At 46.4% G+C, this 17,861-nt stretch overlaps 1 protein-coding gene across 3 annotated transcripts in view; it reads left to right on the top strand.

The window, feature by feature from the left end:
- Window positions 1-17,861, top strand: part of atp6v0a1a (ATPase H+ transporting V0 subunit a1a) — a 29,137-nt gene that overhangs the window by 4,604 nt on the left and 6,672 nt on the right. For 2 of the 3 annotated variants that reach the window (XM_080856462.1, XM_080856461.1), the window contains exons 6-18: window positions 567-649; window positions 2,437-2,563; window positions 2,765-2,847; window positions 3,497-3,590; window positions 8,507-8,719; window positions 11,532-11,682; window positions 12,800-12,939; window positions 13,366-13,538; window positions 15,166-15,256; window positions 15,441-15,559; window positions 15,998-16,214; window positions 16,476-16,583; window positions 16,989-17,096. In XM_080856462.1, the coding sequence (XP_080712588.1) occupies window positions 567-649; window positions 2,437-2,563; window positions 2,765-2,847; window positions 3,497-3,590; window positions 8,507-8,719; window positions 11,532-11,682; window positions 12,800-12,939; window positions 13,366-13,538; window positions 15,166-15,256; window positions 15,441-15,559; window positions 15,998-16,214; window positions 16,476-16,583; window positions 16,989-17,096 (1,707 nt within the window). The remainder of the gene's footprint in view (window positions 1-566; window positions 650-2,436; window positions 2,564-2,764; window positions 2,848-3,496; window positions 3,591-8,506; window positions 8,720-11,531; window positions 11,683-12,799; window positions 12,940-13,365; window positions 13,539-15,165; window positions 15,257-15,440; window positions 15,560-15,997; window positions 16,215-16,475; window positions 16,584-16,988; window positions 17,097-17,861) is intronic. The other variant, XM_080856463.1, reaches the window with a different exon arrangement.

The following is a 17,861-nucleotide window of genomic DNA, read 5'->3' on the forward strand; positions in this document are numbered from 1 at the left end:
GGATTTTCTACCCTCACTGTGTCACACCAGACACTGTCCTGTTAAATATTTATTTCCATGGCATTCTATTGTCCTTCAACACCCCCATACCAATCAGCTCTGTCTTTCCACACACACATTTACAACACATAAATACAAATAAATAAACAAACACACATTTACAAATAAATATGTACATGCTCACACACACACCCATATATATGCATGGACTGTTCAGCATGTGCATAACAAAGATATTAACCATGGGACCTAGCCTTTCACAGTGGGCTGAGGGGTGTATGTAAGGAGCTATATGTTTATTAATATATAATACAAATAATAATAAAATAATATCATATTCCCCATGATGACCTTCCCAATCATGATTCCCCAAGTCAACGCTAGTTGACCCAGTGCAGATGCCAATGGGATGGCTCAGCCTCTAAGCATGCAACTCCATGAGTGTCCTCTCTTTGAGTATCCTCTCTTTGAGTGTCCTCATTAGGCTGGAGGGGTGAGGGAGCCGGTGTGTCCGTAAGGATCAATGCCAGTTCTGATGGTCTTCCTTCCATTCCTTCCCTTCTCAGATGGAGGACCCGGCCCTGATGGAGGAGTCCTCTACCCTGCTGGACCCCAGTGAGGTGGGCCGTGGTGCGCCGCTAAGGCTGGGGTAAGTGTATCTCTCTGTGTGTGTGTGTGTGTGTGTGTGTGTGTGTGTGTGTGTGTGTGTGGTGTGTGTGGTGTGTGTGGTGTGTGTGGTGTGTGTGTGTGTGTGTGTGTGTGTGTTACCCCAGTGAGGTGGGCCGTGGTGCGCCGCTAAGGCTGGGGTAAGTCCACCCTGAATGAAATTCTTCAGCCCATAACTCAAACCCCTGAAATCTCACACAGGGAGCCCAGCAGCCTAACAAGAGCCTGCTAATATGGAAATTAGGTTTTGGGCAGAGCCGTTACTTTTGTTAACGCATCTTGTGCATGGTTTCACATAATGTATCAGCTGCTAGGAATAGGTGAAGTTTAGCATCAAATAATAGGCCTAAGGCAAGGGGTTGCTCTGGATGCACTGTGCTGTACTGGACTTGTGTGGCTCGAAGTTTATGGAACAATAAACTGCCGCAAATAATATTCAGGCATTAGTTTAGTCAAAAAACAGTGGACTGAAAATATATTCATTGGTCATCATTTAGTTGGAACAGGCTTAGAGTTTTGACAGTCAGCTATTCTGGAAGTCAGGAGCTGACATTCTGTCAACTCAGAGTTAAAGTTTAATGTGTGCTGAATCAGTTCTGTGGAATAACCCTCCCTTAGCCCAGAGAAGTTGAACCAAATATTTAAACTCAGTACTTTCTGTACTTGCCTCTGGGAGTAAGCAAACAAAACAAACTAAACAGAAGCTTCACGAAACTAACCCATTTAAGATAAGATAAGATAAGATAAACTTTTATTAATCCCGTTAGGGAAATTCAGGTGTCATAGCAGCAGGACTATGAAGTGAATAAAAGGGACAACAGGAACCAAAAGCATTTGATGAAGCCACGAAATAATGTGCCAGTATGACAAGTGTGTCCTTTGTCCATATATGTTTTAAATGTGTATGTTTGATTCCCATTCCTGTTATCCCTTGTATTCACTTCATAGTCCTGCTGCTATGACACCTGAATTTCCCTAACGGGATTAATAAAAGTTTATCTTATCTTATCTTATCTTAAATGGGTTAGTTTCGTCTAGCTTCTGTTTAGTTTGTTGTGTTTGCTTACTCCCAGAGGCAAGTACAGAAACAGGAAACAGGCTATTGCACGATGGAGGAGATGTGTACACATACTGAGCATGCTTTGCTAATGTTGTTTGTCACGCACTGTTCTCATCAAGGAGTGCTTACACATGGCAGGATTACTGGGGCTTTTTTCTGGTCATATTAACCAGCTTTTTATTTAGCCAGAGTAATCTGGCTAGCTCAGAAATCCTGCTTTGTTGGATGCCCCTCTGTTACGTTCCAGCCGGCTCGTGACCGAAGCAATAACATTTGGAGGCAGACAACAAAGGTTTTCTTACAAAAATAACGCGTGTTTATTTAGTCCATACAAACTCACGAACTCAAAGGCAACGTGGCTAGGGTTTACGTCTGTAGCTGGCATTCTCAGTTTGAGAGAGAGAGAGAGAGAGAGAGAGACAGGTGTCCACCAGCCTTTTATCTCCCACACCTCCCAAGGTGTGGATCATCAGGCAATCAACCCGTCGTTGCCGTTACATAATCCCCACTGTTGCCTGCGGGCCATGCATGTCCACTGCAATGTCTGCAGGGGCGCAGGGGGTCGTAACACCCTCAGATGAAGTTTTACAGAGCAAAAACGACACAGTTGACAGTAGAAGTGGTCTTCGTAAGAGTTGTCAGGAAATGTAATATGAGTGTCCTGTCAAAATGAAGGACATACAAATAGTTGACTGTTGCTCTTTCCAAAGGTTTGTTGCCGGGGTGATTGGCAGGGAGAGGATCCCCACGTTCGAGAGGATGCTGTGGCGGGTTTGCCGTGGCAACGTCTTCCTTAAGCAGGCCGACATTGAGGACCCCCTTGAGGATCCAACCACAGTGAGTTGTCTGACCAACTGCCTGACCTAAAATGGAAGACACTCTGATATAGTGACCGCTCTTTAAGTTAATGACTGCCTATTGCTACCCTTCAGGGGAAGTAGAGTTACTACAATAAAGCCATTGTAAGTCCCTGTGTGATCAGGAGAGTATTAGTGCTCCTCTCATGTGTTTGACTTTTCTTTTTCTTCACTTAATCAGGGCGATCAGGTGCACAAGTCGGTCTTCATCATCTTCTTCCAGGGTGACCAACTGAAGAACAGAGTGAAGAAGATCTGTGAAGGGTGAGAGCGCCTCAAGGCTAGGAATCAATCCCAAAATATATTTGTGTTTTTCTTTTGTCCTGTTATAGTTGCCATGGTAATTAGCTGGATAAAGGATGGTTATTTACACTCCGCTGAGTTGAGACGGCGCTTTATCGGTCGTAATAAACGCTTCTGAGGTTGTCATTGAGAGCAGCGGGGCTGTTAGCAGGTGGTGTGTTTCAACAACATTATCAAGGTCATGAGGTTGCATACTGTAGTGCGTCTGTACTAACTGTGCTGGATAACACTAAGGCCACAAAACACGTCTCCTCAAAAGATTACAGAACTTCAGTGTTAGCAATGCGTCATACATGAGGTCCACAAAAAAATAATGATCAACATCGTATCAAAACCTGATGTTCAGATAGGCTTCTTGGATTACTAAAATCATGAATTTTTTATTTGATTGTATTATTATAGTTAGTTTCTAATATGTAGGCACTCTGAGATTCTTGTGAATGAAAAGTGCGTTAAAAATTAAATGAATTATTATTATTATTATTATTATTATTATGATAAAAGGAATAAAACCCTTCTGAAATAGTCAAAATAGTGAAAGTTACAGTTAGCAGTGCGTCATACATGAGGTCCAAAGCGTGAGTTGCTCAGTGTCCGTATTCCCCCACAGGTTCAGAGCGTCGTTGTACCCTTGTCCGGAAACCCCCCAGGAGAGGAAGGAGATGGCTGGCGGGGTCGCCATCCGCATCGATGACCTGCAGATGGTAAGGCCCTGGGCTCTCCAGCACTCTGGTGCCACTGCTCTGACCACACACACACACACTCATCACACACTCCTCGCCTCACACACACACGGCCCTGTGCTCTCCAGCACTCTGGTGCCACTGCTCTGACCACACACACTCCTCACACTCATCTCCTCACACACACACGGCCCTGTGCTCTCCAGCACTCTGGTGCCACTGCTCTGACCACACACACTCCTCACACTCATCTCCTCACACACACACGGCCCTGTGCTCTCCAGCACTCTGGTGCCACTGCTCTGACCACACACACTCCTCACACACTCCTCGCCTCACACACTGCCAGGGTCTGAGATGACCTGAGTTTACTGTTCAGTGTCACACTTTCAGGTTCATTCATTTGTTTGGTTTGACAATTGCAGCCATTTGTTTTTGTGTTACTTAATTGGAGTTCACATCCCAACATTGTGTATGTGTAATTTTGTTCTACAGTATGTGTAGTTACATTAGTGTTAATATAGAGATTGCACCTGGAAACACACTCTCCAAGCATCAGCTCATAATTCCACTCCGACACATGCTTTGTGTTTGTGAGTGTGTGTTTGTTTGCCATCTTTGGTGCTAATCTAATGACAATGTTTGTCCAACTATTTGTGGTACATGCCGATTGTGTTTGTGTGTGTGTGTGTGTGTGTGTGTGTGTTTCTGTGTATGCACGTGTTCTTGTGTACTTTGTGCAATTGTTGTCCGTTGTCCCAATGTGTACTCAGCTGGCAAGGCCCTGGGCCAGTGTAGACGGGGTAGCTACAAGGAGCTGTTGTCATTAAGGGATGCAACGGTAGTAGAGACAGAAACCAGTAGGGGTGGGAATCTCTTGGCACCTCACGATTCGATTCCGATTCCGATTCAGAGGTCAACGATTCGATTCTAAATCGATTATCGATTTTAAACCGATTATGACTTCAACATAAATGTGTAAAAAAACAAAGCATCGATAATCGTTTTATCGGTTTCGAATTGATAATCGATAATCAATCGATAATTGCATTTCATCATAAAATGGATGTGTAAAAAATAATAATAATGTTTTTTAAATTACAAAATCGATTATAAACTTTTCTGAATCGAGAGAGAATCGAGAAAAATAGTTTAACCCCCACCCCTAAAAACCAGTCCTAGTCTGTCATGCTGCTGTCATGCTGCCATTTTTCTGAGGCAAAAAAAATAGTGTATTGCTTAAACAATATATATTTATGCTCCTGTCCTACAGAGCTTCAGGCATCAGACCTGTGTGCATCCGTCACAGATGAGTGCAGCTCACTCTATCTAGGATGTGGTCAGGTCAGAAGGGAGGCAGGTTGTTGATGCAATGCAGTTTTAGGGGGTTCTTGCTGAGTGTGGTTTAATTTGTGCTCTTTGGAAATATACTTTTTTCTCCTCTATGTTCAGGTACATTATTATACATTAGTAAGTTGTGGTGGTGTTCATGCAAGTGGTTTATATAGTAACAGAAATATTCATTAATCCATTCCTTCATTATTATTATTATTATTATTATAAGTAGTATTATTATTGTAGATTATGATTAATGTACATTACCAGTCAAAAGTTTGGACACACCTTCTCATTTCTTGACAAGTTTTTTTCTTTGCTTTTATTATTTTCTACATGGTAGATAACACTTTCTTTGTTTAGTACATCATTCTATACGTGTTATTTCGTAGTTTAAATGTCTTCAGTACTAATCTACAATTTTAGAAAATAATAAAAGGAAACAAACAACTACAAAAAATGAAAGGTGTGTCCAAACTTTTGACTGGTAATGTAACACTATGGCATTATAACAATTTAACATATAACATATAACATTTAATTCAACAATTAAGAGTAGAAGGGCTAGCAGCAGTGTAAAGTGTGAAGTGAGGCATGTTAAGAATAAATTAGAAGTTTTTAAAATTGTGCAAATATATGTAGGAAGTGAATTGTATGGGAGACTCTTAACGATGGCAGTTAATGACCCAGCAGTGGCGGTTAGGGTGTGGCACGGGGTGTGTGTGTGTGTGTGTGTGTGTGTGTGTGTGTGTGTGTGTGTGTGTGTGTGTGTGTGTGTAAGCGGTCAGTTGGTACTGGTGCCAGACTGCCGTGGCATTCGACACTCAATAGCCGGGCACGGATACATGAATGAACACAAATATAAAGGCCAGTAGGAGGGGCGGGAATGCATTGTTTAGGGGGCAGCCTATTAGAGGGAGTGGCGCCTAGCAACCGGGTTTGATTGGCATTGTTGGCTTCCAATGGCGATGGGACTGTGAGCAATTACAGAAGGATCTGTCCATATCTCACCTTATTAGGGTAGGAAAATGAGAACTCATTCACGTACACACACTAACACACTCACACTGTCTCACTCCCATAATCTTCATCATAGACATGCTGCTGGCTCTCCCTGTCCTTCGCACACACACACACACACACGCACACGCACATCTAACTGACACACACACACACACACACACACACACACAAACACACACACACACACACATCTAACTGACACTGCCCAGTGCTGACACTGAAATACACACACAGCCCAATGCTGTAGTGGCCTTTTCTGGGTGTCTGTCCAACCCAGACATGCATGTACACTAAACACACACACACACACCCACCCACCCTCACGCGCCCACCCACGCACAGACACGCACACACACCCACGCACACCCACGCACAGACACGCACACACACCCACGCACAGGCTGATCTTAAGGCGTGTAAATAGCTGTGGATTAGCCTGTCCTTAGAGAGAGTGAACGAGAGAGAGTAGGAGAGGAGGAAGAGGGGAGGAGAGGAGGAAGAGAGTAGGAGAGGAGGAAGAGGGGAGGAGAGGAGGAAGAGGGGAGGAGAGGAGGAAGAGGGGAGGAGAGGAAGAAGAGAGTAGGAGAGGAGGAAGAGGGGAGGAGAGGAGGAAGAGAGTAGGAGAGGAGGAAGAGGGGAGGAGAGGAGGAAGAGGGGAGGAGAGGAAGAAGAGAGTAGGAGAGGAGGAAGAGGGGAGGAGAGGAGGAAGAGGGGAGGAGAGGAAGAAGAGAGTAGGAGAGGAGGAAGAGGGGAGGAGAGGAGGAAGAGGGGAGGAGAGGAGGAAGAGGGGAGGAGAGGAAGAAGAGAGTAGGAGAGGAGGAAGAGGGGAGGAAGAAGAGAGTAGGAGAGGAGGAAGAGGGGAGGAGAGGAGGGGAGGAGACACATAGACAGCAGGGAAGTAAGATGATACACCCTCAGTCATGCATCAGACCGGCTGGGAATATTCACAGGGTGTTTGTGTTTGGCCGTCGCTACGAGGCCAGAAGTGTGAAGGGGGAGGGGTGTGTGCGTGTGTGCGTCCTTGTGTGTCTGTGTGCATGCTTGGGTGTGTGTGCATGCTTTGGTGTGTGTGTGTGTGTGTGTTTGGGTGTGTGTGTGTGTGTGTGTGTGTGTGTGTGTGTGCGTGCATCCTTGTGTGTGTGTGTGTGCTCAGTACACAAGCTGGGGGTGTGGGGTACAGCTGGGTGTGAAGAGAGAAACCGAGCGAGTGAGTTTGAGGAGGTACCCCCCCCCCCTGTCATGGGACTACTTAGCCAACTGTAAGAGACACCCGTCAGTGAGTCACCGCACAAGTGTTCTAGAATGTTTCCCGCAAGGGAGATGGACAGAGAGGCAAACAGGGAGAAAAAAAACAGTGTGTGTGTGTGTGTGTGTGTGTGTGTGTGTGTGTGAGAGAGAGGGATGAGAGAGTGGGTGGTGTTTTTGAGAGCTAAAAGAGAGAGATGGAGAAATGGCACAGGGGGTCGGATGGATGGAAGCGATGCCTGGCTTGCCTTTTGAGGGCGTGCTGCTCGGCCTGTTTGTGTTTCAGGCGAGGGTGTGTGTGTGTGTGTGTGTGTGTGTGCGTGCTGCTCGGCCTGTGTGTGTTTCCAGCGTGGGCGAGGGTGTTTGGGGCATTCAGCCTGGCACCAGCTCCATTTGCCAATCCCGTAGGCGCAGCTGGTATTGAGTGTGAGTCACACTGGCTAATACCTCTCCGTGCCCACACACAAACACACACACACACACACGCGCACACACACACACACAAACAACCTGAGGACAGATTATCACACATGGACCTCTGCAGGACAACGCTTGTTGCCCACAGAAGCTCACCATAGCAACACTAATGCTCACCATAGCAACACTAATGCTAACAGGCAGAGGCAGAGGAGACCACAGATCCACATCATCCAACTAGGGATGCACCGATACCGATAAATCGGCCAACACTGTGCTCATATACTCCTACTCATAAACAACAGAAAGTGATATGTTTATTTTTGGTTGGAAATAGCCTCCTGTTAAACATTTCTTTTTTCATTAATATCTTCAGATTTTCTGCATTTTGATTTGGTAATTGTTATTTTTATGGTAAAGATGCTGCCTTATTAAATACTCGTATCGATACTCTGAATGTAATTACTTGTGCTTGTACTTGGTCTGAAAAAAAAAAAGGTATTGGTGCATCCCCTAATCTAACCCACTGCATGGGTAGAATAGAGCCAGCAGTCGGCACGTCTAGGCTAGCTTGTCTGTAAAAAAAACTCGAGTGTGCAATATTCCAATGAAGGTTTGAGACATACACATGGAAAATCTGATAATGCTGGCTGTTAATAACAGATAGCCATGATATTAACATGGATAACTGTTATTAAGAGATGTTATTAAGAGATACCCATGATTATTACAGTTGGAAACAATTTCTCCCAACTTGTGTGCTCCTCATTGTCATCATCATCTTTTAGCAAAGCAACAGAATTTTTTGCCATGGCAGCCATTTTTACAGTGAAAATGTAAATGTTCCCTCTGTTTGTGTGTGTGCGTGCGTGTGTGCGTGTGCGTGTGCGTGTGTGTGTGTGTGTGTGTGTGTTCAGGTACTGAACCAGACAGAGGACCACAGGCAGAGGGTGCTGCAGGCGGCAGCTAAGACGGTGCGTGTGTGGTTCATCAAGGTGCGTAAGATGAAGGCCATCTACCACACACTCAACCTCTGCAACATCGACGTCACCCAGAAGTGCCTCATCGCCGAGATCTGGTGTCCAGTGTCCGACCTCGACTCCATCCAGTTTGCCCTGCGGAGAGGAACGGTAAGCATTTCACCTTGTGTCACACACACACACACACACACACACACACACACACACACACACCTCCACACACACCTCCACACACACCTCCACACACACCTCCACACACACACACACACACCTCCACACACACACAGCACACACACACACACACACACACACACACACACACACATACTCACATACTCACAAAAGGTCATTTTCACACTAGACACATTTGCATGCACACAGAAATAAACACAACACAGTTCTGTCCTGATGAACATTTAAAGTGACTCATATGAGATTGTGTTTATACCGACGTGTCAAATGGAGCCCTGCTGACTAACAGTAAGTGTACATGGAGGATAGCATGGGCTTATAAGGCCCTGAGGCATCCTAAACTATGCCCAGGGATGAGTGCCAGACAAGGGTGGGGACAGACCCCAGTGCTCCACTGAACCATGCATCGTGTGTGTTTAGGCGTTCTTCAAGAGTTTGACTGAGAGCCATATAATCCCATAGCCCACTCAACTAACACCACACACACACACACGCGCGCTCACACACACTCACACACTCACACACTCTCTCTCACACAGACACAGACACACACACACACACACACACACACACAAACACTCTCTCACCCACACCCACTGATTGGTATGATATGATCTAGCAGTTCATAGGCCAGGGAGAAATTCTCATTCACATCGGTTGAGTCACTCCGATCTAAAATAAACCCCGGACCCCACACCAGCCACAGGGCCCCCTGCTACACCGCTGACATCTCCACCATGATAGGCATACCGCATCTCTGGGGATTATGCACACTGTACAGCAGCATTGAATGACTACAATACTGGCAGAACATGGACTTGTGTGTGTGTGTGTGTATGTAACCAGTTGTATAATTATCTAGTTGAAAGGGTCTGGAATTAAGGGGCAGTAACTTTTACAGGGATTTTTTGAACAGTCTGAGCCCCTCCCTTTGATAAAAATGTGAAGGAAATTTGGACGGAGGAATCAAGGACAGACATGCATGAGAAATGACATGTGCTTACACACATGAGTCACGTATTAACAGGGCTGTATTGGAGGGTAAACCCCGTTTATGCACCTCTGGAATTTTGGAAATACCGTTTACGCACCTCTAAATATCGTTTACGCACCTGTAAATGGCTTTTACGCACCTCAAAGTTCACTGGGCCTTGTATTCTGCCATTGGAATAATCAGAAATAAATGACGTGCTTACACACATGAGGCACGTATTAAGCCTGACTATGCAAAAAGGACACATTTGTAAACCATGGTTACAGAAACGACAGATACTGGGGGTTCCACTGTATAGCTAGTGTGAGCCACTGAAGACAAGCTCCTGAAGTTGTTTTATGGTGTTGTCAGTCTGAAGACCCTGTGTAGGGGCCTATAAGGGAAACAAAGGACGAGCCACTTGAGGCGTATCTATGTGTATAATGCAGGCGTACCTCATAGTCCGGCAGATTCAAATAGTTTTGAATTCCACTTTCAAGGCTATATGGGTGTTTCCATCAAGTTTTTAACGTGTATGGTATAGAATTAGATTTTTGTCCTAAGAGATGGAGTGCATTCTTGTAGTGCATCCTAGTTTTTATTTTGTATGACTATGAGTGTTAACCTTTTAGAGGGGGTCTGTTGAGTGGAGTTGATTGGAGTGATGGCCTCTAGAGACGATGCTGTGGGTGTATAAAGGGGCATTAGAAACGGTGCTGTGTGTGTGTGTGTGTGTGTGTGTGTGTGTGTGTGTGTGTGTGTGTGTGTGTGTGTGTGTGTGTGTGTGTGTGTGTGTGTGTGTGTGTGTGTGTGTGTGTGTGTGTGTGTGTGTGTATATGTATGGAGTGGCATTAGTGGAGATTAAAGCTCCTTGTTGGGGTGGCCTCTGCTGCCACTGCTGCTCAGAAGTGCCACATGCCAGCAGGGCTTACAGCTGTCACGCAGAGCCCTCCGTGGGCCCATTTAGCCCTAAGCTATTTATATATGCAGCTAACACACACACACACACACATACGAACCTACACTTGTGCATGCATATGCCATGTTCTCCCAAGACATGTCATGGCCTTTTTGGTCTGGACAATGAGCATATGTGATCAGCATGATGGTAATAAAACCCCTGCCTGTAATCCCCATTGATGTTACAAACCAAACCAAATGTGCTGATCAGTCCAAAAAACAACTGGAGTCAACGGAGGAATCCAAAAGGCCGAAGACCTCAGTCACACTTGGTTCTCCACAGTACAAACCTCTCAGTTTTCCTAGGATCATTTTGTGTACGTCATGCTTGTCTGTCTGCAAACAACATGCACACTTTCAAAACTAAGACCACCGGAGTAGTTTCCTCAATGTGTCCATGTGTTAAAGCCGTTACCTTTCCTTATAGTCAGATGTAACGTAGACGCACAGAGAGAGCTGAACTCCCCCTGTCCTGTCCTGCCTTGTTCTCAGTTGTAGTTCCATGTTGGTGGAACTAACTGCCTAGCACTATCAGAGCAGGGGCGTCCCTCTCTACCTTCAAGAAGCTCTTGAAGACCCAACCCCTCAGAGAGCACCTCCCTTCCTAACTGGCACCTTGGCTTAACTTGCACTTAAGCAGTGACAGTCCCGCACTTCTTTGTCTTTCTATGTCGTTTTTCTATTTCTTGAAAAAAAAAAAAAAAAAAAAAGGCAGTATTTATTGTTACACCGGGTTTTATTGCTCTTAGCTTGACTGTTCTCTCCCTTGTACGTCACTTTGGACAAAAGCATCTGCTAAATGACCAAATGTAAATGTTCTCCCACCCTCCTTCGCAGGAGAAGAGCGGCTCTACCGTGCCCTCCATCCTCAACAGGATGCAGACCAAGCAGACGCCGCCCACCTTCAACAAGACCAACAAGTTCACCTCGGGCTTCCAGAACATCGTGGATGCCTACGGCATCGGCACTTACCGTGAGATCAACCCAGGTACGCCCACAGTCACCCTTTACCCCTCGCCACTCTCACCCACTCACCCACCCACCCACCCCCTCACCCACCCACCCACCCACTCACCCACCCACTCACCCACCCACTCACCCACCCACTCAAATCATCCATGATGACAGAAGACAGGAGAACTGACTGAGTGCCCATAGGCACACCAGCGTTTCCTATAAAGCAAACATGCACTCCCCTGTTCTTTCTCTGAGACATACTTGTACCAGTGACCCATCCTTGTGTGTCAATCTGAACCATGCCAGGCAGCTGGGTGTGTTTATACTCTTGGTGTGAATCACTTCCTCCTCGCCCATCCATTCTGCAGTGTCTGCAGTCCTCTGACGCTGTCACTTCCTGTGTCTGCAGTCCTCTGACGCTGTCACTTCCTGTGAAAACATTGCCAAAGCACTGCTAGTCATGCTGAGATCAAATCTTGCAGACTTGACAGATAGCATCAAAACATAGATTGTTGATGATGATGATTATGATGACGCATAACCCTTCCTGTTAATGAGCACCACCTCATCCACCCTTAACCAAATGCTGAAAATGTCCTTGCCTGACACATCTTAGTACATATAATCTATATATTTATATATACATATATATTTTTTTATATATAATATACGTAGTATACAAGTTTATGACCATTTCTTGCTCTACTATTAAGCTTTTAAGCCAAGTTCTCTAATATGCCAAACGTGTTTTGTCAGAGCAGAGGTATCTCTCAATGTCATTCCTGCATGTCCAATGAAAGCAATGTGTATATGTGTATGCCTGGTGTCTGTATTCATTTGTGGTGGTTGTGTGGTGCCATCTCCTCAGCCCCATACTCCATCATCACCCCCCCCCCTCCTGTATTATTACTTTGGTCAGTTTCAAGTTATTTCATTGTCTGTCGTGGGTTTATCTTTCTTTAACGGAAGGGTACCAACAATTTTGTCCACGTCTGTATGAATGCATGCCATCTATCTGTATTCATTTGTGGTGGTTGTATTCATTTGTGGTGTCTGTATCTCGGTGTGTGTGTGTGTGTGTGTGTGTGTGTGTGTGTGTGTGTGTGTGTGTGTGTGTGTGTGTGTGTGTGTGTGTGCCATCTCCTCAGCCCCATACACCATCATCACCTTCCCCTTCCTGTTCGCCGTCATGTTCGGTGACCTCGGCCACGGAACGCTCATGACCTGTGCTGCCCTCTACCTGGTCCTGAGGGAGAGCCGCCTCCAAACCCAGAAGAACGACAACGAGGTACCACACCCCCCCCACCACCCACCACCCCCCCCCCCTCATCCTCATTCATCTCCTCACACCTTCATCGCTCACAAACCCACACACACTCTATGATGAACCTAAAAGAAGGTTCTGGAGGAACCTAAAAGAAAAATGTTTGTTTTTGTCTTTTTGTCTCTCAATTGCTTTAATTCTCTCTCCTCCTTCATCCCTCTCCTCCCTCTTCTCTGTCCATCCTTCTCTCCCCCCCCCTCTCCTCCATCTCTGTCCATCCTTCTCTCCCCCCCCCCTTCTCCCCTGTCTCTGTCCATCCTTCTCTCTCCCCCCCCTCTCCCCCATCTCTGTCCTTCCTTCTCCCCCCCCCCATCACCCCCATCTCTGTCCATCCTTCCCCCCTCTCCCCCTCTCTCCCCCCTTCTCTCCCCCCCCTCTCCCTCCCTCTAGATGTTCAACATGATATTTGCGGGGCGCTACATCATCCTGCTGATGGGGGCCTTCTCCATCTACACAGGGCTCATCTACAACGACTGCTTCTCCAAGTCCCTCAACATCTTCGGCTCCAGCTGGAGCGTGAGGCCCATGTTCACCGAGAGCATCCGCGGAGGAGGCAACTGGACGTGAGTCACACACTCATACTCACACTCTCAGACACTCACACACTCATACTCACACTCTCATACTCACACTCTCATACTCACACTCTCATACTCACACTCTCATACTCACACTCTCATACTCACACTCTCATACTCACACTCTCAGACACTCACACACTCATACTCACACTCTCATACTCACACTCTCAGACACTCACACACTCATACTCACACTCTCATACTCACACTCTCATACTCACACACTCATACACACACACTCATACACACACACTCATACTCACACACTCATACTCACACACTCATACTCACACACTCATACTCACACACTCATACTCACACTCTCATACTCACACTCTCATACTCACACTCTCATACTCACACTCTCATACTCACACTCTCATACTCACACTCTCAGACACTCTCATACTCACACTCTCATACTCACACTCTCAGACACTCACACACTCATACTCACACTCTCATACTCACACTCACACACTCATACTCACACTCTCATACTCACACTCTCAGACACTCACACACTCATACTCACACTCTCAGACACTCACACACTCACACACTCATACTCATACTCACACACTCATACTCACACTCTCATACTCACACTCTCATACTCACACTCTCAGACTCACACTCTCAGACACTCACACACTCATACTCACACTCTCATACTCACACTCTCATACTCACACACTCATACTCACACTCTCAGACACTCACACACTCATACTCACACTCTCAGACACTCACACACTCATACTCACACTCTCAGACACTCACACTCTCATACTCACACTCTCATACTCACACACTCATACTCACACTCTCAGACACTCACACACTCATACTCACACTCTCAGACACTCACACACTCATACTCACACACTCATACTCACACACTCATACTCACACTCTCATACTCACACTCTCAGACTCACACTCTCAGACTCACACTCTCAGACTCACACTCTCAGACTCACACTCTCAGACTCACACTCCCATACTCACACTCCCATACTCACACTCCCATACTCACACTCTCATACTCACACTCTCATACTCACACTCTCATACTCACACTCTCATACTCACACTCCCATACTCACACTCTCAGACACTCACACACTCATACTCATCCGCGGAGGAGGCAACTGGACGTGAGTCACACTCTCATACTCACACTCTCATACTCACACACTCATACTCACACACTCATACTCACACACTCATACTCACACACTCATACTCACACACTCATACTCACACTCTCATACTCACACTCCCATACTCACACTCCCATACTCACACTCCCATACTCACACTCTGACACTCACACTCTCAGACACTCACACACTCATACTCATCCGCGGAGGAGGCAACTGGACGTGAGAATCCTCCCTTTCTTCTGTTTATGCCTTCTTGTCTTTGTCCTTTAGATTCGACACTCTCAGACTCACACACTCTCAGACTCACACACTCTCAGACTCACACACTCTCAGACTCACACACTCTCATACTCACACTCTCATACTCACACACTCTCATTCTCTCACTCCCATACTCACACACTCCCATACTCACACTCTCGTTGTGTTTGTCCTTGTAGATTTGAGACCTTGGAGGGGAATCGTATCCTTCAGCTGGACCCGGCCATCAGAGGTGTATTTGGGGGACCATACCCCATCGGCATCGACCCGGTACGACCCTGACGCACGCTCACCTCATCTTTACCGTATACATACAGTCACAGTCACAGTCCCACAATGCAATGTTGCTCTCTTTTGACCCTGACGCCGATCACCTCATCTTTACCGTATACATACAGTCACAGTCCCATAATGCAATGTTTTTCACCTTTGACCCCTGTTGTCCTCTCTTCAGATCTGGAACATGGCCACCAACAAGCTGACTTTCCTGAACTCCTTTAAGATGAAGATGTCCGTGTGCCTGGGCGTCATTCACATGCTGTTCGGAGTCACCCTCAGCCTGTTCAACCACCTGTACGTGCTGTGTTTGCACTCACACACACACACACACTCACACTCTCATACTCACACACTCTTATAGTCACCCTCAGCCTGTTCAATTACCTGTAAGTGCTGCGTTCTCTCTGAAATGACTCATGAGTGATTACGGATGATTTGGGTCCCAAGCCAACATTAGTAGTGAGATAAGACATCAACACAATCACTCAAATTATTTTTCTCTTCTCTCTCATTCTCCTCTTTATTTCTTTTCTGTCTGTCTGTCTGTCTGTCTGTCTGTCTGTCTGTCTGTCTGTGTCTGTCTCTCTGTCTGTCTGTCTGTCTCTCTGTCTGTCACTTTGTCTCTCTGTCTGTCACTTTGTCTCTCTGTCTGTCTGTCTCTGTCTGTCTGTCTGTCTTGCTCCCTACCTCACCTCACCTTCCCTGCCTCTCTGTTCCTGTGTGTGTGTGTAGCTACTTCAAGAAGCCTCTGAACATCTACCTGGGCTTCATCCCTGAGATCGTGTTCATGAGCAGCCTCTTCGGCTACCTGGCGCTGCTCGTCTTCTACAAGTGGCTGGCCTACGACGCCAAGACCTCCAGAGACGCCCCCAGCCTCCTCATCTCCTTCATCAACATGTTCCTCTTCAACTACAACGACCCCACCAACCTACCCCTCTACACAGGACAGGTAACACACACACACACACACCCACACACACACACACACACACACACACTAAGTAGATATGTACATATCATGCTCTCACTTTTTTCTATCAATGTATTGATCACACTTCTTGTGTTTTTTGTAATGCATAGTAATATTTACCGAGTCGCGTCTCCTATGAATTGACTGATTTCAGCATGTTGATATTTTTGTAGACATTCAGAGTTGTAATTCAGCTGTCTCTCCCCCCCCCCCCCCCCCCCTCCCTTCCTGTCCCTGTAGAGGGTCATCCAGTCTTTGTTGGTGGTCATTGCCGTGGCCTGTGTCCCCTGCATGCTGATAGTGAAAACCCTGGTGTTACGCAGACAGCACCTCTGGAGGCAGAATCTGGTAAAGGCACACACACACACACACACACACACACACACACACACACACACACACACACACACGGAAACCCATGCAGGCACATTCATACATTCTTTATAACCCAGAGCCTGTTTTATGCACATATAATGACCCCTTGTGCACAATTACACACTTGGCTGCTCTTTTCAGACGACCACACACACACACACACACACACACACACACACACACACTCGCACTCACACTCACTGTCAGATGTACTTGCCCATAAACATCGTCCCACTCTTACACACACACACACATAGTGTTTACAGACACACGTACACAGACACACGCACACACACACACACACACTCAGGCCTTATTACCCCCCACATGTTGTCTGTCTCTAACCTCTACCCCCTGGTTGACCCCCCCCCCCCACAGGGCACACAGAACTTCGGGGGGATCCGGGTGGGCAACGGGCCGACGGAGGACGAGGCTGAGATCATCCAGCACGACCAGCTGTCGCAGCATTCCGAGGAGGAGCCCGAGGTGAGAACCGCCGCCGCCCGCCGATGTGTTGACTCACCTTTGACCCCTGACTCTTGACCCTACTGGCAGTTTAGTCAGTGCAGCAGTCCCCATTAGCGACATTAGCGCTTACAGGTATTGGCTGCTAAAAGGAATTTGAGCTATATAAACAGATATATTTTTTTATTTATATATAAATAAACAAAGATATTTACCATCTAACTGGCGGAATTGACACCCTCATATGTCTTGGTCAGGGCTCATCACTGGTGAAGATCCTTTCTTTGAGCTCCCCACTACCATTGTTATAGACTGAATATTCACAATATAATAATATACTCGCAGGGCATTGGCACATTTAGGAAAGCCGCTCAGAGATGGTCAAAAAACCCATAGGCTGTGAAAGTCACTGACTGACCTAGTCTCACACACACACTCACACACACACACACACACACACACACTTAGTGACAGACAGACACCCATACAGACACACACACACACACACACACGCACACACGCACACACTTAGTCACACAACAGACAGACACACATACACACACAAACACACATACACACACTTAGTCACAGACTATACACACACACACACACACACACACACGAAAGAGAGAGAGAAAACATGACACGTCTGTAATATAACACTGTGTGGTGGAATATCCATGAATAATACAGTCTGAAATCCAAGCCTGCCCGAGCTACTTTAGAACACACTCTCATGTTTACCATGCTAGTAGCAGAGCTCAGTCCCAGTGTGTGTTGGTGTGT

The sequence above is a fragment of the Sprattus sprattus genome, assembly GCF_963457725.1.
Source record: "Sprattus sprattus genome assembly, chromosome: 18".
In the NCBI taxonomy this organism is placed as follows: domain Eukaryota; kingdom Metazoa; phylum Chordata; class Actinopteri; order Clupeiformes; family Clupeidae; genus Sprattus; species Sprattus sprattus.